The sequence below is a fragment of the Aulostomus chinensis genome, chromosome 6 (assembly GCF_037954235.1).
Source record: "Aulostomus chinensis isolate RoL2024-O1b breed Wild chromosome 6, RoL_Achi_v1.0, whole genome shotgun sequence".
In the NCBI taxonomy this organism is placed as follows: Eukaryota; Metazoa; Chordata; class Actinopteri; order Syngnathiformes; family Aulostomidae; genus Aulostomus; species Aulostomus chinensis.
In genome coordinates, this window is record NC_141325.1 from 1,037,501 (window position 1) to 1,065,000 (window position 27,500).

A 27,500-nucleotide genomic window follows, 5' to 3' on the forward strand; every position below is an offset into this window, starting at 1 on the left:
AACTACACTTTCAGAGTGATGTAGTATTTTAAGGCTTCAAAATATATGTGTGTGTGTGTGTGTGTGTGTGTGTGTGTGTGTGTTTCTCTCTCTTGTCTCTATTCACAGAAGTTGCGTCACCACTGTGAGGATGTCACCTGCATGCAGCAGCGTCAGGTGGTTCAGCACATGGAGGACGTTGGTCCTGCAGGAGGGCGAGGGGTCGTCCAGCAGCCCAGCCAGCAAAGGGAGGAGCGGCGAGGAGAGGACGGCCTGTCTGAGGAGGGGGCGTGGGACAACAGGATGACGTTCCTCTCTATATACATAGATCTAGATCTCGACGTGTGATACTGAGCTCAGGCTGGTGTCGGAGCGCCTCCTGCTGGTGACATCACGCTTCACACCTGCAGGAGACTGTTACCTGCCGATGTTGTGGTTCGTCAGCAGCTGAAGCAGCTCGCAGGTTTTGGTTCTAACTGGCGGGTCTTCGTCCCTCAGTAGAACCTCCAACTGGCTTAACTGACCTGCAGCAACACAACAAGTCATTAACTGGTCAGCTGTCTCGCGGCGGTGAACGAGTCTCAGTCGTCAGCGGTCGTCAGACCTCCGCCGGCGGCCTGGTGCAGCCGCTCCGGGTCGTGCATCAGGCCGCAGAGCGACTCCAGAGCCCGGAGTCTCCTTCCGGCCTCCGGCTGCTGCAGCTCCGCGAACAGCTGCGGCACCGCCCACCGCCCGAAGGCCACCGGGGCCCGGGTTGGCTCGGTACCGGTACCGGACATGTTAACAGGTCGAAGCTGAGGAGATCCGAATGAACTTGATCAACCTGGTTGATCGGACGCTTTGGGGACGAGTTGGCTAAAACCTGCCGCCGTTGCCAAGCAACCGCATGTCGCTGCTGCATTCAGGGACTTTTGGGGGGAAAAAAACAAATCAGTTGAGAAGATGAAGTCAACGATTACGAGGTTTTTGATTCTGGTTAAAACAGAGACGTCATCAGTCTGACGTCAGTCGAGAATCCGTGTTTTTCACGGCGGCAGAATCAAAGTACTTTTCAGTTTTAAAATGTATTCCAGTTTGAATACTAATGTAGTTTAGATGGCTTCAATGTCAATGAGGGAAAATAGATTTAATTAAAAAAAATCTTTTAAAGACATTGAGGCACAGCAGAAAATGTCCAAACACTTCCTGTTTACGTTTATCCAGCCTCCATCTCTTTAAGGTTCTGCTGCTGGCTGGTTCTGTGCCGGTCCGTTTCTTTGGGGGTTCAAAATGTTTCTCACCTTCCTGTTCAGACCCCGGTTGTCCTGATGGTCCAGCTGGGACCGTCTCACCAATCTGGACCTGATCCCTGACCTAGGAGGAAACGGTTCACATCAACAGTGAATTTCAACTAAACCGTATGCCACAGCTTGAAGATGCCACAAAATGAAGCTTGGAACTCTGATCAGGTGGAGTCACAGAAACCCACCATGTGGGTCCTGAGGCTCGTTGACCTCGCCACCTCTGTGAGGACCAATGAAAACACAGACAAGTGTGAAAATGAGTCGTTTATTCAGCTCGCCTTCCTCCACAGACACAGAACTTAAACATTAAGATGCATCTTCCAAACTGAATTCAGCCTCCGTGAGCTTGTGAACAGAAACCAGCTGAGTGACGAGCAGCTCTCACACCTTCAGTCCCTGGAGGCTGCAACTTTCAAAAGAACAGAAAGCTTTGCAGATCCAAACACCAGTTGGGAAAAATCGAACAAAGAAGGAAAACTAAATAGCAGCTTATTTCTTCTTCTTCTTGCTCTTCTTCCCGCCCTCCCCCTGCTGCGAGCTGGTGTCTCCGCCGCCACCCTTCTGGGTTCGAGTTTTTAGTTTTGGGATCATCTCCGCGACGTAGAACATCACATCCTTACCTGAGGGAAGAAAACCGGGTCAGTTATAGAGAGAGGCCCTCCTGAGTCTGTTGGCTGCAGCTAAATGTGTTTCGTGGTTATCAACACACACGCCTGCACAGCTACATCTGCGAGGACACGTCCCATCCCCTCACCTTCATCTAACCGAGAACCACAAATCGAATCTGAACACCACACAAAGACCAAAACCTTGCAATTGGTCCTCACCAAGGTAGCTGTGCAAGTGTGCACACAGACATGGGAGCGTGTGGTACTCACGGCAGGTGAATTTGTCCTGGCACAAGCTGCCATCGGCCTGCTTCATCTGCACTCGGACACGGCCTTTGAACTGGACGTCCCGGTTCCACTCCCTGGGGTGCATTTTATTCTGGAAAACACAACTTAGTGAGACGGTTTCCTATTGGCTGCAGCTAAAACCTCTGTGGACTTGCGGCAGGTTTACCTCCAAGTGGACGTTCATCCCAGCAGCCAGCAGGACGTCTCGGATCTCAGCGCAGGACGGGTTCTCCACTGCCTGACGGAGACAACATCTGCTTATTTGTCGGAATGTTGACCTGCAGAGCTCCACAGCTCATCTGTGACCTCACATGTTCACATCCTCTCATTCCAGGATTTGGCTTTACATTTAACCCTGTCCACAGCCCTGACAGACACGTGACTGTGAGAACCCTTTGCTTCCCTTGCTTTACATTTTAATGGTTAGTGATTTATTCTTTTGGGGGAGCTGATAGAAGCCTCCGGTTCCTGGACAGCCAAGAACGAGTGACCACAAGATCACATTCACTCTCCAGGTACTCACACTGACCAGCAGAGTCAACCAGACCAGGCTGACTATGACAAAAGAAACAGGAGGAAGAAATAGCTCTCTTTTGGTTTGTATTTTCAAATAAAAGAACCAACTGGTGTGAATGAACTGGGAGCAGAACCACAGTGGAAACAGACCAGCAGCAGAATCAAGCCTCACCTTATCGGCAGGGATCCTTCGACCTTCAGCCAGTGACTTCTTACTGTTGATGTAGACCGGATACACACAGATGAATCTGGAATGAACACACACACACACACACACACACACACACACACACACACACACACACACACACACACACACACCTAGGTTGATCAATGTGGTGACCTACAATCTGGGGAAGTCGCGCCATCTTAACTGGGGTCCATCCTCTGAGGATTCCTGCTCCTTATCTCAACAGCTGTCTATAAACCAGGATTGGAGCCACTGAGGCATTTCGGTTGGATTACAGTCATTTAAAGAAGTAATGATCATCATATACAAGTTCTTTTATTCATTAGATCCCTATTTGAGTTCTCTCTCACGGTCACTGGGGAAAGGCAGCTTGAACTGACCGAGAGGCTTTATTGTCTCTGTGGTCTGAGGAAGGAACTCAAGGTTTCAGGGTTCATTCGCAGGTCGGTCGGACACGCGACTGGTGTCAGCCGACATGTTGACCTAATATCTACTAATACAACGAAACCTTTTTCATATTTTCATATTAAACATTTATCCCATTCGCCCTCAAGCTGACGCAGCGGTCATCGCGAGATTTACAGGTCTTTTCCACGTCATTCTACGGATAAAGAACTGCGACAAACTTAGTGGAACTCGACACAATTTCAACATTGACCATCACATCTAAAAAAAACTCGTTGGTGTGGCTTTCATTCCTATTCACAAAGAACATCACCTCCAATACTGACGCTTACATGTCATAGTACTAAGATTAACATGTTACTGGTTTCTTTCAAAGGAGGACCCGAGAACTGAATGAAATGTTAACCGAACTAAGAGTGGTCGTGAAAGATCGATACTTGTACTTTAAAAACAGTTCGTGTACACGTTACATTACCTCGTAATTGAGTATTTCTTTAAAGTACAATTCTTCTATCGAAGATTTGCATTGTGTGCTTAAATTAGCTGTTAGCTGTAGCTTAGCGAGGCTCAATTTCCCGTGGCCGTACCTCTCTTTATCTGCCGGGTTTTCGGTAAGATGAGCCATAGTCGGCCGGTCGCGGTGCTCGTCTGACCGCAGGGAACCGGATCTCGGATGTATGTAAACGACACGGTTCGATTTGCCCCGTGAAACAAGCAACCACTCGTCCGACTCTCACGCACGAACACGGACTGTTGACAGGAGACGATATTTCTACTTCGTCGTCATTTCTTGGTACAGCGCAGCACCAACATTCCAGTCCACACTGCCACCTACCGTCTTGGATAATTACAAAATAACCGAGTCCCGAAATCTCCCTCTCCCCCTGTGGCGTGGTTCGGTGTCCTCCTAACCCTAACCCTTTAGCTCAGGTCTTCTCCAGAGGAGCTCGAGGGTTCTACACCGTACCTGATCTGTTCCCAGGACTGTGCTCTTCTGGACTGAGGTTTCAGGTGGTGGTCCTGGGATCTGCTGGAGCCGCTCTCACAGTTTTGGGGTCACCACCCTGAGTGCTCCTGCCACCACAGAGACCACGTCAGCCTTGACCTTCCACATCCGTTCTAGCTGTTCTTTTAAACCTTGGTGCTTCTCAGCCTTCTCATGTTCCTTCTTCCTGATGTTGGTGTCAGCTGGTATCACCACATCTGTCACCACTGCCCTCCTCCACCACCTCTATGTCTGGTTGGTTCAGCAGTGGCTGTTTGTCAGTCTGGAAGTTGAGGCCCCAGAGCACCTTAGCCCAGTTGTTGACACCACATTTGGTGCTACGTCCTTTTGGATCTGGGTACTTGTAGTCCATACATGGGTGGCCCGGTGGAGCAGTGGTCCTCCCTGTGGCCCCCATCAAGAAGGTTGTGGGTGGAGCCCCGGCTGCAGCACGAGGTCTTTCTGGGTGAGTCTCCATGTTCTCCCTGTTCCTGCTGGGTTCTCTCTGGTACTCCAGCTTCCTCCACAGTCCAAAGACATCAAGAGGGACCAGGTTAATCCAGACTCTAAATTGACCGTAGGCGTGGCTGGGAGAGCCAATGGTTGTCTGTCTCTATGTGTTGGCCCTGATGGACTGGTGACCTGTCCAGAGGGAGGGCTGCTTATATCTATCTATCTATCTATCTATCTATCTTCTATCTATCATCTATCTATCTATGTGTGTACTGGTTTTATTTTACTTCTCTTCTTTCATTTATTAGGAGAAGGCATGAGGGTCTGCTCCAATCTATTTAATACACCATAACAGTTTCCACCATGAAGTAAGGAACTTGATCAATAAGTAAAATATGATCTTCTCGATTTAGAACTCTAAAATCAAATCTTCCTGGGAGTTTTTTCGTCGTCGTGCTTCCTTTTAGATTCTTCCTGTGGCCACTCAGCGGTGCCAGATCACATCGACGACTGTTTTAAATTAGTGTTGTCCGTCGTTGCTCCACACGGAGCCGCTGCTGCGCTGACACTGGCTGCATCTCAAATGCCCGGATGTTTTTGTGGCTAGCCCTTTTTAGCAAATCGGCTAGCTGCTGCGACGCCGCTGCCTTCTATCGCTACGGTCTGCCGCATCGGGGACTTTCGACCCCTTTCGCTCCCCGGGCAATATCAGCTTGCTTTTAACGTCTGTATATTTACGTCGGTGATTTAACATGATAGAAGTTGACTGAATATATCGTTAATATCAGGTCTAATCGTTATTTTTGCCACCGGTTTGGCGGGACTGGACCGGGTTAACAATACGACAAGCTAAAGGCTAAAGTAGCTAGCGTTGAAAAGGCCAGTTTTTTCAGGTAGCTAACGCAGCTAGTTTAGCAAGCTACCACGGCTGTCATGGAAGACAAATCTTTCACGAAGGAGTTAGACCAATGGATCGAGCAGCTAAACGAGTGTAAGCAGTTATCGGAAAACCAAGTCCGGACACTGTGTGAGAAGGTGAGTGGGTGACATCAGTTACTGTTGTATCCGGACTCCATAGGCCTTCTTTCATTGTGGCCTACATTGCGAAGTGGGCCACGGCTAATTGCTGGAGTCAAATATCGGCTAAGCGGCTATTTTCAATCCCTGTTCGACTCGTCATTCTGCTGGTTCCTCGCTGCACCAAGGCGGCTACTGCGAGTTTTTACCATACCACCTCGTTAATATTATTCATATGTTTCACACAAGTAGAAAAGGGAACTGTTTGCTGACCATTATGATTTCATTAATGGTTCATTTGGGCCTTAAATTGGTAGTTTTACTCTTTATCCAGCATGTAGACCAGGCCAGTTTTACCGGTCGCTTATTTACCGTGTGGTTGCTGCTTTTCTACTGACTCAACCAGTGTCATCGGTATTAATTTGATAGGATCTCCGGTGCCGGGAGCAGGAGCCGGTGGTCGCCACCGCGCCCCGTCTTCATCGATCAGTTCCTTTATTGCATAAACCTGTCGATCCCGCAGACGTCACTTCAGCTTTGTTGCACCACGCAGGAACACCTCGTTAGGTGTCTTCTCTGCACCAACCAGCTTCACAATAAAAACGCGTACGAGTTTGTTCTGGTCTTACGTCACAGTGCTGAGGGGCGCATCATGTTGAATTCACTGGTTTTAGTGAACTGGTTTGACAATGCAACTGTTGAAAGTGTACCTCTGGGTTGTGACTTGGATGGTGAACGAAGACGGACTGGTCATTCGACCCACGTGACGGCAGAGAAAAACGATAGTTGATGCCGACCAGGTTCATGGTAGAAACCTGGGAATCCGGGAAAAGTAGGATGTGGCGAGTCATGCGTCCCTGTCGCCAGCAGGAAGCCCGAGTTTGAAGTCGCTTCTGGCTCACGGCGGGGAAGTGAGGAATTTGTTCTGCTAATATTAGCCTTGATATGAACAGAAAGCACACCTCTGAGCAGTAACTGCTCTGGTAGATCAAATTCTGTATACATTTTTATTTAAAAGGGAATTAAGTCGTTCCAGTATAGATATACTGGCCGATATACTGAAACAGTTTCAGGTACGTTGAGGTGAAAACATCTGATGTCCTCTACCAACAAGATTCATGTTATCTTGTTCTTTTTGTATCTCTGGACTCCAAAAGAATATTTGTCTTGATCATTTAAACATGTTTGGTTTTGTCAGGCAATAATTCACTGCAGGGTTGTATCAATGAATGAGTTATGCTGGACTATTAATTCTTTAAATAAAAAACAGGTTGAAATATATAAGGAATGCTGCAATATGGTAGTGATTATGGACAAGTGTATTCATTTACAGCTGTTTCAGATATCTGCAAGTGCAACTGACCTTTGAGTCAAATGGTCAGGTGTTAAACCACTACCCAGACATTTGGGTTACATTTTGTTTGAAGAAAAGGTGATCAATGCTAAAACTAACAATCATGATTATATAGGGTTATCAATAATAATGATCTGCTGTTCTTAGAAGATAGATGTTCACATGTGTTTATTTTTGATTTTGTTGAGTGTTAGGTAAGCAGTGTTTAGGTTGACCCTGGTGGTGCTTACACAGACAAAGATGTCATTCTCCTCAACACAGGGAGGCATACAGTTTATTGATTAAATATTGGTATGAGATTGGTACTTGGTATCAGCTGATACTCAAAGCTCTGGTGTCAGGACTCAGTCATATTTCTGCATCTATATAATATTCACAAATATCCATATCTATATCTTTGTGCTGTCTGTAGCTCCATTCCTTCATTTAAAATAAGACGTGTCTGACATTGTCGCACTCTCTCCATGATGTGGTTGGCGATGGAGTGTGAACTGAGACCCTGGATCAGGGAGAGAAAATGAATGAATCTTGAACACTGATGTATTCAACATTGGACTGTAGCCATACTGGTGTAGTGGCCAAAATCCAAACAGGACATTTACATTGTGAATGGTTCCCTCTGCAACTGGTGGGTTTCCCATCAGCACATCACTGTTCCTGTTCCCTCATGATGTAGGTCAAACACTAACTCACCTTCCAGTGCTGCTGAGTCCCGTCAGCTTGAAATGTTCTAGAAGCCCTTAATCTACTGATGGAAATGGTTCCATTTAGAGGGTGTGTTGCAGACAGGAAGCTTGGAACAACAGTTTGGTGTGAACATGTTACTTAATTACCCAATTTATAACATTTTTAATATATGAAGAGAATGGGCTTAGATTTCAGCATAAAATCTGTGTTACATTTAACGGTGCTACATCCAAAAAAAACCAGATATGGAACTATGAGAAGACTTTAGAGGCAAACTGGTTTTGTCGACCTGGAACACATCAACAGTCCCAGCAGGCAGTCAGAAGAAAACCCAGAGAATATTAGAGCAGTTATTCGACTCTACAGCTGCATTATCAGTGCATTCATCAGTGTAGAGAAACAGAAAATGAGACGACTCCTCTCAGCATTGATCTCTCCATTATTGTACTTTCATGTGTATCATCAGGGTTTTCCTGCAGATACACCTCTGTTATTACTGGCTGCTGCTGGCTCAGTTGACATTTCAGTTTCTGGGCAAACATGAATACACCAAGAATGAAGATCAATATGAGCTGGATGTTTGGCAGAGAAGGTTTGGAAAAGACTTGATGTCCTCCATGCTGGCTGCATGGTGAAGGATAACTGGCCTGATTTGGGGTCTGATTCAGCCAACCCAGCAAGTAGAAGTCTTCCTTGTTGGAGGCTCGTCTCAACTGATAGTGTGCCAGAAGGATCCTGCCGTGGAACGGTTTACAGACATAGTCATCACCTGCCTGACTAGATTGGACTTGTTTCGATCTCTAATGTTTCATATTTACGGCTTCTAACTCGGTAGTGTGAAAGGAACAATGAAGGACTATTGAGTAGAAACCTACAAAAGCTAAAGAGAGTGAGTCGACCAGGAAGCACAACCAACCGGATGTTGCATACTTAGTGCACAACAGAAACATGTTAATGTTTGTATAAGCCCGAAGCAAAGTAATATTAATAGTTGATGGCAGCAGAAGGTCAAAGGATGGATAAATGAACTCTGCTTCACTTCTGTACAAACAAAGTTAGCTTATAGTTCAAGTTCCTTTAAGACCAACAATAAAACTTTATTTCCAACTTGAAGTCCATCTCCTTTTCCTTCAGTCTGAATTCTTGCTTGTGTTGTACGTCGCTTTGGACAAAAGCGTCTGCGAAATGAAATTGTAAAATTGTAGAATCTCTGGTTGCTAAATATAGAAGCCACAATCACTCTGTCTTGTCAGTGTCCTTCCTTTTTTCTTGCTTTTGTATGCTAAGAATCTCTCTCTCTCTCTCTCCCTCTCCCTCTCTGTCTCTCTCTGTCTCTCCTCTCTGTGTCTCCTCTCTCTCTCTGTCTCCCTCTCTGTCTCTGTCTCCCTCTCTGTCTCTGTCTCCCTCTGTCTCTCTTCTCTCTCTGTGTGTCTCTCTGTGTCTCTCCTCTCTGTGTCTCTCCTCTCTGTGTGTGTGTCTCTCTCTCTCTCTCTCTCTCTCTCTCTCTCTCTCATTGTTGTCCATGTTTTGTAAATCTGCTCAGATTGAAAATCCTCTTGTGGGCTTTAGACATTACAGGAGGTGCAAACTTTCTCCTAAAAGTTTAGCTGCAGCAAGTGTTTAACATGCGTGTAAATGCGCCGCCACATAGACCGAGTGACTGGTAGAAAGGTGCACACGTGTGAATTATTTGGACTCGTGGACGGAACCGTCCTGGACTGCAGTGGTAAGTTGATACCCAGATATTGTGTTTAACACAGAGTGGATCCAAAGACTGCGAAGTCTGGTGAGGTCATCTGGCTGGGCGCGTCCAAGTCACTGTCAGGCCTGGTAGCCACAGAGGTTAAACAGGGACACGTATGACATGAGTTGTGTCGGTGTGTTTCTCCTGCTCACGTGATCACTGAATGACAGAGACAGTAAAACTGACCCATGATATTCAATGTGTTTGTCTCCTCAGGCCAAGGAGATTCTGACCAAGGAGTCCAACGTTCAGGAGGTGAGATTTCCCATGATGCCTCATCAAACCCCCTCTGGCTGATTGGTTACTTAAGGTCCTGGGCAACACGTAGGCCCGCACACCCATCGTAGAGCTGCAGGCTGAATATTCAGACTAGATGATGGATTGAAAACTAACTATGAGGAACTAAAAAGATTGAGCATGATATGGATAACTGTTGCTGGTAAATACACTGATTCACAACTTTACAAACTGACATGATGAAGGTGTTAATTGTCAATAGAAGGAGGAAGTGAGATCTGATCTCAAGTGCTCACAGAACCTCATTTTAAAGCCACGTGTGTGAAGCTGGAGTTTAAAGTTCCTTGTTTCAAAAGGCCGTTTGTATAATACTTCAGGATGAAAGGATTCTGCTTCAGTGTACTTCCTTGGGCGTGTTTGGAGCAGGACATGACGGAGCCTCTGAGGTTTGAACAATCATCCACCTTGTTTACAGGGTAAACTGAGTCTCAGCTGCAGCTCACACGTTCCTCCTTCACCTCGTCAGCAGTTGTTTAGTTCCTCTCCAAGTTGCACTGTGACCTTGTTGATGGTTGTTCAGTTTGTTTCAGTCGTTTTTTTCAGTCGATGACCTGTAAATCTTCATGTATCTCACAGTCAGTTCTCCACTGAAAACAGTTCCAAATTTAAAAACCATTCCAAATTGTACTGTTGTCATTTTGTAGGGCGCTCTATTTTAGTGTTTTGCACCAGTATGTTCTGTGCCAATTCCTTTACCAGTGTCCTTGTGTCTACTAAATGAAATCACATTGTAACTGGTATATTTTAAACTTTTGAGGTAGAAAGAACTAAATGTTATAGTCTAATTCTTGTATGAGAGTATTGAAGGTGGGGAGTTTTGCTGTGTCTGTAGAAATCATGTAAAAGTTTTCGAAGACTGTCAGTAAAATCTGCTGGATGTATCAAAAGCAGAATTTCTGCTGATGCAAAATGGCCAGGAAGATTTAGGGTCACTGTTGTGGTAGTGGAGCCAACACAAGCAGCAGCAGTTGAGGTTCAGCATCTTGTCTAGTGATGGGTGTGGTTCCATCACTGGAGACTGACGTTCCAATTCAAAAATTATTTTGTGGGACATCTAACTCAGGATTTGCTTGTTAGTACTGATTTTGAGATCAACCCTGGTGTCATTTGGCCCCGCCCCTCACCAATGCTTCATTTCCAAAGCAAAGATGTTCCTCATAGCATGAATGTTTGTCGGTGTGAGCGGGAACATTTAAACCCTGATGGTTTGTGAGATGCCGTGTTGAATCAACCTCCCTCCCCAGGTGCGATGCCCAGTGACGGTGTGTGGCGACGTTCATGGTCAGTTCCATGACCTGATGGAGCTGTTCAAGATCGGAGGAAAGTCTCCTGACACCAACTACCTGTTCATGGGCGACTATGTCGACAGAGGCTACTACTCCGTGGAGACGGTCACGCTGCTTGTAACGTTAAAGGTAACGGGCGAGAACGGGCGGCCGAGGTGTTTCCGCCGTGCACCGCGGCTCATTTACCGGAGCGGCTTATACGTGTACAAAGTTGATTTTTTTCGCTAAAATAAGCATCTGCGGCTTACATAACAGTGCGCTCTATTGTCCAGAATTTACGGTATCCAGTATTAAATTTTTACAAGTGATGCATAAACCTGGAGCCTCCAGTGGTCAAACACAGAGTTCTAGTTCTACCTCTCATGTCAGATAAGTGGACCTCAGCTGAAACAGTTCTGGATCTTTAACGTTTGTTGGGTTTGATGTGAGCACGTGACGGACAGCGACTGATCCGCCTTCCACTGAAGTAGTGCTCAAAGTGTGAGTGAATCTGGTGCTGACCAAACAGCTGATAGACCAAAGGGAGGACTGACGTCTTGATTCATGTCCTGCAGGCTTTTCTAGAGTCACATGAGACTTCTGGCTCTGGTCTCTGCTTGATGTCTGCACAGATGAAAGCAGAGTGCTAGTTTACAAGGAATCTCATGATTCATCAGCCATCCATTTAAGATCAGTTTCCAAAGCCCTTATTTAAACTATGTTCTTGAATGTCATTGAAATATTCAACAATTAAATCACATGTTATATATTTTTCTCTTATCATGTGGCTCTGATCAAATCCCACCTATAAAGCAAGAACTGCAACCCTTTCAGGGGAAAAGCCAAACTCAAGCTGTTCCACAACATAATTCTGGATACATTTGTACAAATCCACTCCATAATGATTCATGTTGCATTACTGTGCTGCCATAAATGTATTTGCTATTGTGAAACATGACGAGCACACGTTCCCATGTTTGAACAGGTTTGAAACGGAAGGTGTCTCCACGGTTCAACTCACCAAACAGATGTATGAGCTTTGAAAACTGCTCAGAGAAACCATCTGGCTTATTTTATTTGATTGTAATCTCAGCAGATTCATCAAATAAGGAAATTGTCTCAGTACTCATTGGTTCTTTGTTGTTGTTGCTCAGGTCCGTTTCCAGGAGCGAATCACCATCCTGCGAGGGAACCATGAGTCGCGGCAGATCACGCAGGTCTACGGCTTCTACGACGAGTGCCTGCGGAAGTACGGCAATGCCAACGTCTGGAAGTACTTCACAGACCTGTTTGACTACCTGCCGCTCACTGCGCTGGTCGATGGACAGGTGAGTGCCAGATATGAGAGAAGGTCTCTTCTTCCTGGACCTCTGAGAAACTGTTGCTGTGATGAATACGGGACTGGACCAAGACTGGGGTTCCAATTCAATTTCTGTATTTTTGTCTCAGATCTTCTGTCTCCACGGAGGTTTGTCTCCCTCCATAGATACTCTGGATCACATACGAGCTCTGGACCGCCTGCAAGAAGTCCCACATGAGGTACAAATGCACACCTGTCAGTCAGCTGGAACGCAGAGTCTGAATCACTCCATCACTGATCAGGTTGCTGAGGAATCAGAAGTGGAAGCCTGGAGTTCTTTATCAGTGAAAAGAGGGAACGCACTGATGTGGCGTTCCATCCAATCACCGTTGAACCCCAGTTTCATCTCAGAGAGTCATTTCCTAAAAGTGCAGCAGTTTTGATGTTCTGGCAGGAGCTTGGTGGACTATGTTCAGCAGTGGATGAACCCATTTGACTCAGTCAGATTAGTCAACCTCCTTGGTAGTTCAGTGCCTGGGAAGTTCCTCAAAATGTGATCAAGTGGCGTAGGACGTGATTGGCTCTCACAGTGATGGAGTGGTGACGGCAGTTTTCCAGAGTGTCCTACACTTGAAATCAAACTCATCCTGCCCCTCTATCGCTCTCAGGGCCCGATGTGTGACCTGCTGTGGTCGGACCCTGATGATCGTGGTGGGTGGGGTATCTCACCCCGAGGTGCCGGCTACACCTTCGGACAGGACATTTCTGAAACCTTCAACCACGCCAACGGCCTCACCTTGGTGTCCCGTGCCCATCAACTGGTCATGGAGGTAAAACAAACACGTGGGTTGTTGTTTGCCTCTGGGAACTAAGATAGGGGTTACACTCTGGTGGTGGACTGGGAAGGAGAACCAGGTACGGTGGGACACCCTCAAGCTCCCGTGGAAAACCAACAATGAATGCAGTAGAATCCTCTAAATTCTCTTGTTCTGCTTCTATCGTCAATTTGAATTCCTGGAGTTATTCCTCTTGTTGTTGCTGGCTTGAGAAAACCGTTTCTTAAAGTCCATCCATCCCTCGGTCCATCCATGTTCCCCCTCTCCTCCTGTTCAGGGTGGTGGGGTGGAGCCTATCCCAGCAGCCTTCCCCCTGGACAGGTCACCAGTCCATGGCAGGACCAACACATAGAGACAGACAACCATTGGCTCTCCCAGCCACGCCTACGGTCAATTTAGAGTCTGGATTAACCTGGTCCCTCTTGATGTCTTTGGACTGTGGAGGAAGCTGGAGTACCAGAGAGAACCCAGCAGGAACAGGGAGAACATGGAGACTCACCCAGAAAGACCCCGTGCTGCAGCCGGGGCTCCACCCACAACCTTCTTGCTGGGGGCCACAGTGAGGACCACTGCTCCACTGCGCCGCCTCTGTTTCTTAAAGTATTTTCAGTTTATGAGAACCAAGCAACAATGTAACATGGGGGAAACTAAAAGAATCTAAAATATAAGATGGTCAACTTTGGCCTTTGAAAGTCTATTTTGGTGAAGTTAGCACACACAAACCCACACACTCAAGTGCGCTCGTGAATCCCAAAAACCTAAGTGGTGTCTCCATGGCAACATACACAGGTGACACGTGTGTGTGTGTTGGGGGGTGGTCCTCCTGCTCATACGCTGCTGCTGGTGCCTTCAGATGTGTAGCTCCAGTGTGAGTGATCGTGGACTCGCCACACGTTAGCGGCTCACTCTGCTCTTCATCCCCCGGCTGTGTTTACGCTGCTGTCAACGATGTTTCTGGTTTTCCAGCCGAGCGGGTGAACAAGCCTGAGATCAGCTCCAACGAAAAGACAATAGAACAGCTGAGCAAACCACACACCGGTTATGTCTCGTACCTACTAAGGGTCTTGTGACTGTGGTCAGAAAGGGTCCTCGCCAGACCGCCTGACAAGTTTCCCTTTCTGACGGGGTTGGGGGGGCTGTTCTGTGTTGGTACAGGGCTACAACTGGGGCCATGACAAGAACGTGGTGACCATCTTTAGTGCTCCAAACTACTGTTACCGCTGTGGAAACCAGGCGGCCATCATGGAACTGGACGACACCCTCAAATACTCTTTGTAAGTACATGACACTGCGCGCAAACATGAAGTAACCAGGGTTGGTCTGCTGTGACGGGAGTCACTGCACCACTGCTGAGCCGCAGTACTGAAACACTGTCCTTCCAGTGAGAACTCTGATTGCAACAATGTCTGTAGGGGTGCTGAAACATGAAGAAACTGAAATCTTTAAGTAGGACGGTATGAATGTTGTTGAACTCATCAACTTAGTCACTTCATGTTGAACATGAGCACCTGTACTGCTGGTGGGCTCAGGTGTCAGTACAGTCTGTTGGGCACGGAATCGTCCGGTCCAGTCACGACACCTGAACATCCTCCAGGTTAACGTGCCGACGTCATCGAGCCCTTGAGCTGAAATCCTCTCTTAACGCATCCTCTCTTCCTCTTCAGCCTTCAGTTTGACCCCGCCCCTCGCCGCGGTGAGCCCCATGTGACCAGACGCACTCCTGACTACTTCCTGTGAATGTTCAGAGCCATCCCTGTCAATCATCCACGAAGCTCCACCCTGCCCCCACCCCCTCATTCTGGATGGAAAGAAGAGATGAAAACTACTTTTACTGTAGAAACCAGCGATTGGCTGACAAACCCAACATGTTAGGAAAGAGTGACCCGTGAGTGGCGCCCTCTACAGTCATGTTCTCGATATGCTGTCATTAATGCTGTGCTTCTGGGGAAAAACAACACGTACAACTTTGACCTGTTTTTGTTTATTACATGTTTTTAAAACAAGATCATAAAACTACCAACGTGGACCAAATGTGCCATATTCTGATCCTTTTACAACATGTACAAGGTTTTTCTTTTGTTTTCCTGGGTTTTTTTTGTTTTGTTTTTTAAGACCAGCACTAAAACCCTACCTACCTGACGTCACCACCACACCACAAAACTCATTGCATATGTGCTTTTTTTCTGTTGCAAGATACTTAAAAAAAAAAGACAACAAAAAAAGGAAAGTTTGCTTCAAGTAGTACAGCTGTCAGTTTTAGCTGTCAGGCTGCAGCCGGCGGTCATCTCAGCAAGTATATTACTGTAATTTGATTAAAGACAACAGACGTATGAAATAAAATGTCCTATTGACGAACTCCTGGTCTTTGTCCGCGTTATTTCTTCTGATCTTTCATGCGGTTGCAGCAGTGAAGAAGCAGACCCAGCCTGGAGGAGCAGGTTGACCAGAACCACGCCGACCAATTTTATTTATACTGTCTGGTCGTGAAGCCCATAAATCCAGTATCAGCTGACACAAGTACTGTGAGTATGTGGGTGGATTTCATCTTCAACCGTACTGAAAAAGTAACAAGTTTTTACTTGCCTCCTGGGATCCATGTGTGCAGCTTCAGCTGGCTGAGCTTCCATTGAGATGTTGCACTCCTGCTTTGAAGACCTCTGACTGCCAGTCGTCGGGACGTCTGGTTGTGTTGACACATTTTCAGGTCGTTGCAACAGGATTTGGGCGTTGTCTTGATCTGTATGACAACCAAACGTGGCGGGAGTCCTCCTGTCCTCCGACTGCAGGCAAACCCACTTTAAACTCTTGACAAACCTCCAGGAAGTTGTTGCAGTTGCAAGTTGTTTTTTTCCAGCCTGATTTTTTTTTATTAAACCACTGATGAAAATTGACGTAAGTTTTGCTGGTTGACATGTACTTGGGATGAATTTGTACTTGTGAATTTCCAAAACGACTCACCAGGCATTGGTCATGAAAGCGCGATTTTTTTCTCCAAGCATGTTGATGGTGGGAATACTGCAGCAGTCGAGAGACCGCATGGATGTCCTCCGCTCCATCAAGCCAGACGAAGATCAATTTCACAACTTCATGAAAACCAGATGACGTTAAATATACGTGAAATACTGCAAACAGAATCTGGTGAATATTGTTTTCTTCTGTTAAGAACGCTGGGAGGAGCGCGCAGGTTGACCCACACTCCAGTCCAGTAGGTGGCAGTAATGCTTCAAAAAGCTGGTTGCCAACCGCCATTCAAAAAAAAGAAGTGTGACTTCTTTTTTTTCTTGATATGGTGCTGAACCGCTTCAGGTTGACTTCAGTATCGCGAGAGTTACCTAGAAGTCTGCGTCGTCTGGTGAACTCCTCGGCTCCCTGAAGGTTTGTGTTCTGTTTATCTGCGGATCGTTTCCTTTAAACGGCTAAAAACTAATATTTAAGCTGGCAGGAAAACACGGCAATCGCTCGTTGAGCACGTTTGCTAGATGTGTTTCATATCAGCTAGCCGCGGTTCGCTAGCTGAAGCTAAATACAAAACCTTTTTAACAGGAAGCGTTGTGTCACCAAAGTCCACTTCCACCGTCACATCTCACTACGTAAAGGCTGCTGGGCGACTGTCAGACCCGCATCTCTCCGTTCTGGGTTTCACTCACTGTCCAGAGTTGTTCTCCAGAGCTCCACTGAGTTCTTGATAAAGGTTCTCAGTGTTTTGTTGATATTGGACGGTTCCCAGCTCTCCGTTATCCGTGTGAGTGCCATTGAGTCCATCCAACTGGTGCCCAGGTGGGTCTGCCTGGTCTTGGGTGGCTGCTCTATCCACCAGTAGCTGGTGCTGGGTTCCCCTGCTACTGCTGCTGGTTCCTTCCTGGGCCCTGCTCATCTATTGGTCCTTGTGGGTCTACAATGACATGTGGTGCAGAGGTGGGTTACTGTGAGTGACTTGATGCTGTAAACTCTCCGTTCTGCTTGATTTCACACAGGTTGTCTTCGTGCCAGCGGTCCTGCACATGGGAAGAGTGAATGATGAGGAGAAGGTGGGGAGCGCCATCAAACCTCTGATCTCCGTCGTATGCATGGAGGATGTGGTTCTGCACTACCAGCCTGGATCGGCTGACAGGCTCAGCACTTTGTTAGAGAGGACAGAGAAGCTCCTGGAACCGTTTCCCTGTCGGCCTCCTCCAGTCTTCACCCCCTGGTTCCCTGTGACAGCAGCAGACCGCCGCCTGCCCATCAGACCTGCAAAACCAGCTCCCATCATCCTTAGCTTGACTTCTCCTCTCCCCCACGATGGCCATTTTCATACAGCAGTGACCCGCCTCCACCCCGAAAATAAACTACGAAAACCCAAACGTGTCGCTGGTCGTCCACCTGCAGCAACAGCTGACAGTCCACCAACACCCAAAGATACTGTCAGCGATCCTCAGACCTCAAGCCACGCCCTTGCATCAATGCTGGGTGATGAAGCCACCAAAGAGGAAAACCACAAAGATGGGGCCCCCCTCATCCCGGCCACAGACACGCCCCTCAAACGCTCCTGGAGCGTGTTTGCACAGAGAGGCGTTCTGCTGCAGAACTCCCAGTTGCTGTCCCAACACTTCCATCACATGGTGTCCGTCCACAGGCTCCACCTCCGCCAGAGGGCCAAGTGGGTGATTGGTCAGCACAACTGTGGCGCAGCGAGAGACGTAGAACAGGTCAGTGGGCCGGGAGAACAGGTCGCAGATCAGTAGGTGGTACTGAACCACTACAGGAAACACACGATGGACTCAAGTGCACTGATTTGTGCTCCAGTCCCTCCACATCTGGCGTCTGGGACACGCGGTGTCACCTGGTCTTGTATTGTCCTTCTCACTGCATGGCCTTCTTGACTCGTCCTGCTTCAGTCTTGCTCACCCGTCCACCCTCGTCCTTGCAGGTCTGGCGAGCTCTGAGCCGGCCCGCACTCGGCTCCAGGTTGCCGACGTGTAACGCCAACGTCCGGAGGGATCGGGCCGAGATCTGGGTGTTCTGCGATGTTCTGTACGCCGAGCAGGTGGGGCGGTTCCTGAAGGAGCAGCTGGAGCTGTCAGGGGGGATCAGCCTGTGTGTTCACAAGTTTGGAAACGTCTTCAGCATGTAGAGGGGTGTCATCCTCCACCTCTGCTGGAGCAGACTCCGCCCTGCCACACACACCATCACTGTTCTCAGGTCTCGTGGTCACATTCAGCTCTCGGCAGGTGGCAGCGGCGAGTTCCACTGGACAGGTTTGAAAGAAGATAAATACATGCTTATTAAAGAGCTATCAGCAGGTTCAGGTCTACATCAGATCCACCAGTAAACAACAGACTGGTGGATGGTGGAGGTTCAGTTCTACATCAGATCCACCAGTAAACACCAGACTGGTGGATGTTGGAGGTTCAGTTCTACATCAGATCCACCAGTAAACACCAGACTGGTGGATGTTGGAGGTTCAGTTCTACATCAGATCCACCAGTAAACACCAGACTGGTGGATGTTGGAGGTTCAGTTCTACATCAGATCCACCAGTAAACACCAGACCGGTGGATGGTGGAGGTTCAGTTCTACATCAGATCCACCAGTAAACACCAGACCGGTGGATGTTGGAGGTTCAGTTCTACATCAGATCCACCAGTAAACACCAGACCGGTGGATGGTGGAGGTTCAATTCTACATCAGATCCACCAGTAAACACCAGACCGGTGGATGTTGGAGGTTCAGTTCTACATCAGATCCACCAGTAAACACCAGACCGGTGGATGGTGGAGGTTCAGTTCTACATCAGATCCACCAGTAAACACCAGACCGGTGGATGGTGGAGGTTCAGTTCTACATCAGATCCACCAGTAAACACCAGACTGGTTTCCTTTTTTACTGAGAGCCGTTTTTAACCTTTACTTCTCCTGTAGGACATGAATCTCCATCATTTTCTGTTCTGCTTATCTGTTGTGTGTGTGTGTGTGTGTGTGTGGGGGGGGGGGGGGCTATGTTAATCATAAATTTGAACGTGTGAATCCACTGGAGTGGAGTGACTGGAACTGCTGGAATGGGACCGTCCTGTCATTTCATGCTGTCTTCTGTCCGATGTGATTTATGTATCAAAGATATTTGAGTGTATTTTTCCAGCTGATGAGAAATAAACGTTCTGTGAGTTAAAACTGGTGCCCCCCCCCCCCCCCCCCACACACACACACACACACAAACCTATTGTTACGGCGCGACTTCGGGTTGTCATCGCTGTGTTAAAATCTGGGTTAGCGGATGTGACGACAGAGCCCAGCCTCCTAGACCCTGTTGTAATCGCATTTAATCTCTTAAATCCCGGGTATTTCTGGGGTAAACGTCGTCCCACCCTGTAATTACACGATATTTAACAGTCCCCGACGTTTTGTGTCTTTCTTGAGACGATTTTCTGTCCACGTGAAGAACTTTGCGCGTCTGTGGATGTGCGGAATGCTGCAATGTTGCGCCATATGTTCGACTTTTATTTTGAAAAATCTGCCAATTGTGTCCACCGTAGCCAGAAGCACGTGTAACGGACGAATATTTTGATGGTTTATACGAGTATAAATTTAAGTTTGAACAGTGAATCCCTCTAACTTGTTTTTCACAGTCTGAATTTTTGAGTTATGCTACCATTTAGTTTTATTTTGCTGGCGCACACCGGAAGTACTTCGAGTCACGCCACCTTGACTCGTCTCGCTGCCAGGCTCAGTCGGGTGGACCACGAGCGCCTCGAATCTTGGCACTTTCCGATCGCCTGGGGGATCGACTCAGTTCTAGTTCACACCTGGACGCGGGACCTGTTCGCTGCTTCCCTATGACGTCTCCTCTTTGCTTGGCGGGACATTTTTACTGGTGAAAAACGCAAAGGTGAGACGGCGGCTAACATGCTAGCGGGCTAAGCTAGCCCTGGCAGGCATTGTCGTTTCCCGTTTCCTGGTCTGGTTCTCCTCCGTGTGCCTGAACATCGCTCGTTTTCCGTTTTTCGACGTGTCAGCAGCGAAGGTGAAGCTGAGTATTAAACCGCTGATTTGTTTTTGACAGCAAACGAGTCCGGAAGTGCGTGAAAAGACCAGATTGTTCCGTCCAGTCGGCTTCTGTTTACAGCCGCATCTGTTTGAGTGACAGCTGAGTCCGTTACAGCAGCTTTCCTCTCAGCCGCATTTGACAAATATTAGCAATCATTTCCGTGTTAGCGCGGGTTTGTATCTTATAAAACCAGCTGAGCATCGCGAATGTTGAAAAAGCTTCCGTTTATTCAAAACAATTGAAAACGCCTTCACATCTTCGGGACCTACGCCTCACACTGATGAAGCTCACGAGCAACAATAACTTAGCAAGTCTTGTTCAAATCAGCAAAGTGTCTTTTTTAAGACTGTTTGGAATTCTATTTTCAACTCATGTAACATTTCCATCAAGCAGTCCTTTCATGAGTCCAAGGCAAATGTCCAATCAAGTTTTAACAAGCCAAACTGTTGAAGGGCGACAAAAAAAGATGAACAGAAAAAAACCACCTTTGAAATTGTAGTTGCAAACAAATATAATAACGAATAATAATGAACCCACGAAGTGAAAGTGTGTGTTGGCAGGACCTCCTCCTGGCCTGCAGCAGCGCACTGCCCCTCCATCTTGGTCCTGGTTCTCTGATCGTCCTCTGACTTGATGTTCCCAAAGCTGGGAACTGTTCTCCCGAGCTGGAGGTCACCTGTCGTACCGACCCGGGTGTATCAGGTGGGGTTCATCTGTTGGCCGAACGCTGAAACCACCCAGGATGGTCCCAACCGTCTGTGAGTGGCAGTCACAGCCCCGTGTCCTCGAGCTTTACCAGTCGATTAAGCAGTTGATGGATCCCAAGAAAATGAATCACCAACCTTTGTGATCATTGTTTCAGTCGTTATTCCAGAGAACATCAGAATGGGGAGGGTGGGGGGTCAGGCCAGAAGCTCAGGTAAGAGTGACCAGGTGAGACTTGGTGGGTTCTCCTAGTTGTTGTGGTTCTATTGACCGTGAGCTAAAGAAAAGAATAATCTGTAAGAAGATAGCAGCTGTGTTGGGAGGGGCCGGCGAGTGACATCAGAGCAGGTTGCTCGTGTTGGAATACTCGTGACTCCCAAATATCTCTCGATAGGCAGGAGTCACTTCAGCTGCGTCCAACACGTGAAGACGCCGGGAAGTTTATTCCTCAAGTAGTCGACAGAGTTTGACTGCAGGTGATGGGTGATGATGGCGTGGCAGCTCCCTACTGGGAGGACGGGTGGAGTCCATTAACGTTCGACGTCCTCTGGTCTTGCAGCTTGACCGCCATCACCCCAGATGTGGCCGCTACCGCTGCTGAGACTCCTGTTCATGAACGGCGGCGCTGGTTTGATTGAGCCGCTGCTGCTGGGACTTGAGGGATGACAGGACTCTAGCAGACATCATGGAGACGGGCGAGACACACCCACAGCTGGAGACGCCATATTTACCAGATTCTCCTCATTAGAGCTTCTCAGGCAAAGAGCACGGCCCTTTTTTTCTATATATATATTTTTCTACTGGACATTGTGTTGTTGTTGGTGCTTGTGGAGCTGAACTCAGCTGTCAGACGCCGTCATGAGCTCAGAGGGCTTCCAGTACCGAGCGCTGTACGACTACAAGAAGGAGAGGGAGGAGGACATCGACCTGCGTGTGGGGGACATGCTGCTGGTCAGCAAAGGAGCGCTGCTGGCGCTTGGCTGCAGCGGCGGTGCTGAGGAGCGACCGTCTGAGATCGGTTGGCTGCCGGGCTTCAACGAGACCACGCAGGTACAACACCCACCCACCACGCCGCCTTCGTTTTAAAGTGAGTTGCATCCCCTGCCCGATGACATCGTTCTTAAAGTCTTATAACAGTGAGCGTCCATGTTCCTTGTTGTCTTCACTCGTTTTCACAAATACATGAAGCTCCTCCCCCTTTATGATCGGGCTGGTATTTGTCTCAAATTAATTCAAAAACGTGAAATTTGGCAGCAGATTTCTGAAAAACTGCAACAGCACGCTAGCAAGCCAAGCTAACAGGCGTCGGCCCTTCCAGACTCCCAACGCGTGGGTGTGGCTGTGACGTGTTAACAGCACAGGGTTTTGAAAAATGCCGTTATTGTGGAGACTGAAGTGAAGATGATTGCAGAATTCCCTGATATGGAGTTGCCTCTGCGGAGGCTCCGCCTCTGCGGAGGCTCTGCCTCTGCGGACGCAGTCATAGCGGTCCAATCAACGTCTAGGCGTGTCAGTGGTGAATGGTTTCTGATGTGTATGTGGTCGACAGGAAAAAGGTGACTTCCCTGGGACGTATGTGGAGTTTGTTGGCAGGAAGAGGATGTCTCCGCCCACACCAAAACCCCGCCCACCCAGACCCCCATCTGCTGCGTCAGTGAGGACAGACTCAGAATCCATGGGTGAGTCAGATGAGACACAGATATGAATACGTCACCACAGGGCCGATGCCATTGATCCCTCACACCCATGTATAAATGTTTCTGTGTATACATAAATATGTATATGTGTGTTTATATGTATACACACACGCACACACACACACACACACATATATATATATATATATATATATATATATATATATATATTTATTTTACACACACACACGCACACAGAGTTAACCTGAGCTAGCTAACGCTAACACTTCCCACCCACTACCAGTCATTATGCTAAGCTAGCGGTTCATTGCTGCTGTAACGCCGGACGCCGTCTCTCTGGTATTAAGGTGCTCGCGACGTGTTGAGCTGTGACACTGAAGACGGATCCTCGTGTTCTTTAGGGTTCGTGCTGCCAGACCTCACAGAGCAGTTTGGACCGCCGGACACGGCCCCGCCCCTCCTCAGCAGACTGATGGAGGCTGTTGAGACCAAAGGTACCAAACACACACACACAACCTGCTCCTACATGAGGACATGTTAGTGTGTGAGTTGACGTGTGTGGTGTGCGTGCTGCAGGACTGGACTGTCCCAGTGTGTATCGCAGCCTGAGTGGAGGGAGTCTGGACACCCGGCAGCTGGCCGACACGGGTGAGCTGCCACCCACACGCAGGGTTTGTAAGATCCCCGAGACAAACACCAGTTTTAAATAGAGGTGTGTTTGTCTGCAGACCTGGAGCAGATGGACGTCCAGTCCCTCTGTGACGGGGTGGTCCGGTTTCTGCAGGATCTGCCCAGTCCTGTACTCCCGTTGTTGCTACAGACCGACATGATCCACGCCGTTCAAGGTCCGATAAACCTGGACAGAGCTGAACCCCCTTGACATGACTCCTGCTAGGGTTTGTTCACACTCCTGTCCTCTGTCACCCGCAGAGGTCCGAGACCTGGAGGAGTGTGCCCAGGTGCTGCTCGGGATTGCTGGCTCACCGACCTGCTCCGCCCAGTACGGCCTGACCCTGCTCAGCGTGGTCCGGCACCTCGCCAGACTCTGCCTGCACAGCTCCAGAAACCAGCCGAGCCCCCAAAGTCTGGCCGAGAGCTTCAGCCCACTGCTGTTCAGACACACTGGAGGGTCAGACACACACACACACACACACACACACACACACACACACACACACACACACACACACACACACACACACATCCTTGTACTTATATCTTTGTGAGGACTTTCATTGACATAATACATTCCCTAGCCCCTCCCCCTAACCCTAACCATGTCAACTGACTGCCTGACCCAAACCTAACCAGAACCTGATTCTAACCTCCACCCTAACCTAACCAGAACCTGATTCTAACCTCCACCCTAACCTAACCAGAACCTGATTCTAACCTCCACCCTAACCTAACCAGAACCTGATTCTAACCTCCACCCTAACCTAACCCTAACCTGATTCTAACCTCCACCCTAACCTAACCAGAACCTGATTCTAACCTCCACCCTAACCTAACCAGAACCTGATTCTAACTTCCACCCTAAAACCAAGTCTTGACCTTCAAATGGCCCTTTGAAGATGTGAGGACCTGCTAAAATGTCCTCACTCTGCTGGTTAAATACGTATTCTAGTCCTCACTATGTAGCAAGAACAAGAACACACACACATCCTGTAAGTGGTTGTGTATTGCAGTCGTTGATCTGGTGAATGTCTCCTGCTTGTGCTCAGGTCTGAGTCCACTCTGGACCCTTTGGTTCAGGTCCTAGAGGTTCTGATAACCAGCGAGCTCAACATGAATCAGGCTGCCCCAGGTAACACTCACCTGTGTGTGTGTGTGTGTGTGTGTGGGGGGGGGGTGTTGTTGATAAATTGATAAATGAGTTCCAGATGTTTTGAAGCGTCAGTACCCTGAACTCTACTCTGCTGCTTCTCTGGAGCCAGCAGACTCGGTCTCTATCTGAACTCTTTGGGTCTGAGTGCCTCGGTCATCATCCTCACTTCCTCTAATGAGCTGATGATGTCACACCACCATTGATGTGTCACAGTCACGAGTTGCTGCTGTTGCTCAGTGTGAAGTGTTAAATGTGTGACGTTTGTCCTCCTTCCTGCTCATCAGCGGCATCGTTCAGCAGGTCCCCGCTGGTCCACCTTCAGATCCAGGAACCTGGACCTTTGACCAAGTAACAACAAACAAAAACTACCAAAGATCACCTTTCCGCGAGTTAGGCGAATAGTCACTTCACATAAAATGTACCAAAATATTTATCAGACTTTTAACCATTTTGGTGCTCACTGCACATCCATGTCTCATTCAGCCACATCCAAATATCCCAACTGCCCCTTTAAGACGCCAGACCTCTGATTTTCTTCATCTGAGAGAATCTGGTTTGTCATCAGCTGAGAAGAAACACTTGAAAGAGGAAGTGAGTCTTTACCGGTGCGGGAAGGTGGAACCTGATTGGGCGGTTTAGTTTCTGGCTGTACAGCACACGGCCATGCTTGTCTGTCATGATACGCAATCCATTTTTATTTTACCCCAAAAGTGATTTTTATTCTGACTTTACAGGGTTAGAAAAACGTTGACAAGCTCGCTCATCAGGTTCCCTTCTAGATGCGCTTGACAAACCGCCATCTTCCTCTGCAGTTGTTGTCTTTCCTTTGGAAACAATCAGTGAGGGTCAGCAGCCAGGCGGTGGCTGTGAGCTCCACCCACCTGACCTGCTGTAACATGTCAGTGCACAGGTAGCTCTCTCGTCAGGTCTGGCTCTTGCCAGGCGGTGTCAGCTGATAGCATCTTAGCTGCATAGCTAATGAAGCTAACCATCACACAGCAGCTCCCTTCACCAAAATGTGCTGGGCTTGCTGTCATCAATCGGCTTCCATCAGGCTGGTTGACTAAACCTGGTCCTGGTCTGGTCACGTTCAGTGGGACGCTGCTGAGTTGCTTTAGCTAGCAGCGGTTAGCAACCACTTCAAAACCTACATGGACTTCCAGAGGGGAGGTTGGATGGTTCCTGGTAAACTGGTGCACCTCCTGGTGGCTAATAGCTGGAAACACATTCTGGGTGAGTCAGGAATGGATTTCGTACGCAGTTTTCATGGTGATTGATGGGAGTCCTCGGAGGACCGAAGGCTGATGAATCGTTGTGTATCTGGACCACTGGGACGCTGCTGCTGGAAGTATTCACACAGCTGACAGAAGCTCTTGACTCCAGATCAATAAAGCATTTCTGCTTTTATTTTGAAGGCAGAATCATTGACCTGGAACTGATTTTGAAGGTAGCGGATGCAGGATTGTCCAAAGTTTTCCAGTTAATCTGTTTGCTGTACATCCTGGGCTTCAGAGCTGCGGTAGGTTCTGGTTTCAGTTTGACGAGTAAATATGGTGGTGGCTGTGAATTCCCTTGTTTGAGTGGAGAGTCAGGAGTTGACTTTTAGTTTGATGAGTTCATCGTTCACTCAGACAGTTGTTGCAGGTGTCGTTGGAACCTTGTGGAGCATCTTCCCTCGTCGACGATCTTTGATACGAACACAAAAACTGATACTGGAGTTTGTCATCACGTTTGTCACAGAACGACGTGACGTCAGTGAAGGTTTGACCCCTAGAGACTGAAGGTCGTTACCACACGTGCACCTGCTGTATATTAGTGACCTCTGGGTGAGTCGCTGATGTGAAGCAGCTGCAGGTGAACAATGACAAAGGTCATCGCTAACGACCCGGAGGAACTCGGAACACTTGGACCTGACGGAGGGATTCAGGCTGTTGTTTGTTCTCCATCCGTCAGTCGACAGTCATCCACTTTGTTCAGCCGGAGCTGAAACGATGACATCATCCATCCAGAAAGTGAAAGATGCAGCAGAGGAGAGGGAGGAGGGTGTTGCCTCGGTGATATCACTGCCATCACAGGATTGGCTGGGGGCAGTGGTGATGTCACACATCTCCAAGCTGCTCTCTGAGCTTTTGAACCGATGCTGGCGTTCAGAGAGAGAGGTAGAGAGAGAGAGGAGGGCAAGCTGAGAGAAAGTTGCGTCATATGAAATTCTGAAGGCGACAGCTGATGTCGGGGGAATGTGAAGGCTGATGGTGTGACGGAGGATTAAGGTCCACCTGCAGGTGCAAGTGACATCACTGTCCTGCAGATTTCAGGATTCCTGAGCTGCTCAGCTGCTGAGCCCCGACCTCTTTCCTCCAAGATGACGTCAGTATTTTCGGGGCATGATCGCACCTCTAAGGTGTAGGCGGAAGACGGCGAAAACCATGAGCCACCCGTGTTTTTTTCCTGAAACGTAGCCAAGGTGTGTGAAGGTTCAGGAGCTGACATGGAGCGCGAGGAAGCGGGCAGGGCCGAGGCCGAGCCGCTGAGAGGCCGAGACAAGATCCTCTGTTACATCACCATGCAGAGTCCAGGTAGGAGCTGAGACCTGAACCTGGGGCGGGTAGCCACCTGCTGGTTTCCCGCACCACTGCAGCCATTTCTTGAGGTGGAGTTGAGATCAGATTTGACTGCGATGGCTGCTGAGGTCCTCGGAGTGAATTCTGGTCTTTACCGTGTTCTCATTCTCATTGAGAAGATCTGAAAAGGATTCATGTGATTTGGTTGTGCTTGGTTCTAGACAAAGATACTTCATGTCTGTGGAACGTCTCTGCAGAAAAATATCTCCACCAAAGTAGAACCTTGATACCCTCGTCGCCCCTGCTCGTCTCTCTCTCAAATCTCAATCGAATGTCCTGCACTGACTGAAGGTGTTTGGATGGCGTTCCTCTGATCCCGCGCATGTGGTCGATGTCACCATAGCACCACAAGCAAATTCCTCTGAACTGGAGACCGAAGTGTCGTCTCTGTAGTGCAGTGCTCTATTGGGTTGCTAAGCAACACAGGCCGCTGGTTTGGTTCCTCTGTTTTGGTCGGG

General features: G+C 48.2%; 5 protein-coding genes across 10 annotated transcripts in view; 3 read left to right on the forward strand and 2 right to left on the reverse strand.

The window, feature by feature from the left end:
- rsph14 (radial spoke head 14 homolog) overlaps positions 1-870 on the reverse strand; it is a 2,557-nt gene extending 1,687 nt beyond the window's left edge. Inside the window, exons 1-3 of the mRNA XM_086205671.1 lie at positions 584-870; positions 401-503; positions 138-256 (exon numbers count right to left, since the gene is read on the reverse strand). Of these exons, the coding sequence (XP_086061797.1) occupies positions 138-256; positions 401-503; positions 584-758 (397 nt within the window). The 5' untranslated portion in view covers positions 759-870. The remainder of the gene's footprint in view (positions 1-137; positions 257-400; positions 504-583) is intronic.
- A 649-nt stretch (positions 871-1,519) lies between these two features.
- On the reverse strand, positions 1,520-4,044 carry srp19 (signal recognition particle 19). The gene is made up of 5 exons (XM_086205240.1): positions 3,857-4,044; positions 2,847-2,922; positions 2,325-2,396; positions 2,141-2,249; positions 1,520-1,882 (listed from the first exon to the last, which is right to left on the reverse strand). The coding sequence occupies exons 1-5, from the start codon at positions 3,892-3,894 to the stop codon at positions 1,752-1,754; spliced, it is 426 nt and encodes a 141-aa protein (XP_086061366.1). The 5' UTR covers positions 3,895-4,044; the 3' UTR covers positions 1,520-1,751.
- Positions 4,045-5,311: 1,267 nt separating this feature from the next.
- On the forward strand, positions 5,312-15,562 carry LOC147259611 (serine/threonine-protein phosphatase 2A catalytic subunit beta isoform). Its single transcript, XM_086205673.1, has 8 exons — positions 5,312-5,742; positions 9,726-9,764; positions 11,051-11,221; positions 12,226-12,399; positions 12,521-12,610; positions 13,040-13,201; positions 14,363-14,481; positions 14,872-15,562. Exons 1-8 carry the CDS (start codon positions 5,641-5,643, stop codon positions 14,942-14,944), a joined length of 930 nt encoding a protein of 309 aa, XP_086061799.1. The 5' UTR covers positions 5,312-5,640; the 3' UTR covers positions 14,945-15,562.
- Positions 15,563-16,496: 934 nt separating this feature from the next.
- On the forward strand, positions 16,497-19,158 carry shld3 (shieldin complex subunit 3). 3 transcript variants are annotated; one of them, XM_086205242.1, is made up of 4 exons: positions 16,513-16,582; positions 16,751-16,984; positions 17,182-17,895; positions 18,117-19,158. In XM_086205242.1, exons 3-4 carry the CDS (start codon positions 17,209-17,211, stop codon positions 18,318-18,320), a joined length of 891 nt encoding a protein of 296 aa, XP_086061368.1. In that variant the 5' UTR covers positions 16,513-16,582; positions 16,751-16,984; positions 17,182-17,208; the 3' UTR covers positions 18,321-19,158. The 3 variants fall into 3 exon arrangements, with proteins under 3 accessions (XP_086061367.1, XP_086061368.1, XP_086061369.1); XM_086205243.1 differs by having other exon boundaries at positions 16,751-16,949; XM_086205241.1 differs by lacking the exon at positions 16,751-16,984 and having other exon boundaries at positions 16,497-16,582.
- A 540-nt stretch (positions 19,159-19,698) lies between these two features.
- The window catches only part of LOC147259613 (phosphatidylinositol 3-kinase regulatory subunit alpha-like), a 17,225-nt gene continuing 9,423 nt past the window's right edge, over positions 19,699-27,500 (forward strand). Inside the window, exons 1-8 of one of the 4 annotated variants that reach the window (XM_086205676.1) lie at positions 19,699-20,071; positions 21,495-21,985; positions 22,485-22,614; positions 22,941-23,087; positions 23,170-23,241; positions 23,322-23,438; positions 23,524-23,722; positions 24,318-24,400. In XM_086205676.1, the coding sequence (XP_086061802.1) occupies positions 21,794-21,985; positions 22,485-22,614; positions 22,941-23,087; positions 23,170-23,241; positions 23,322-23,438; positions 23,524-23,722; positions 24,318-24,400 (940 nt within the window). In that variant the 5' untranslated portion in view covers positions 19,699-20,071; positions 21,495-21,793. Of the gene's footprint in view, positions 20,072-20,122; positions 21,412-21,494; positions 21,986-22,484; positions 22,615-22,940; positions 23,088-23,169; positions 23,242-23,321; positions 23,439-23,523; positions 23,723-24,317; positions 24,401-24,510; positions 26,998-27,500 lie in introns of those variants that run through there. The other 3 variants (XM_086205678.1, XM_086205677.1, XM_086205679.1) reach the window with 3 other exon arrangements.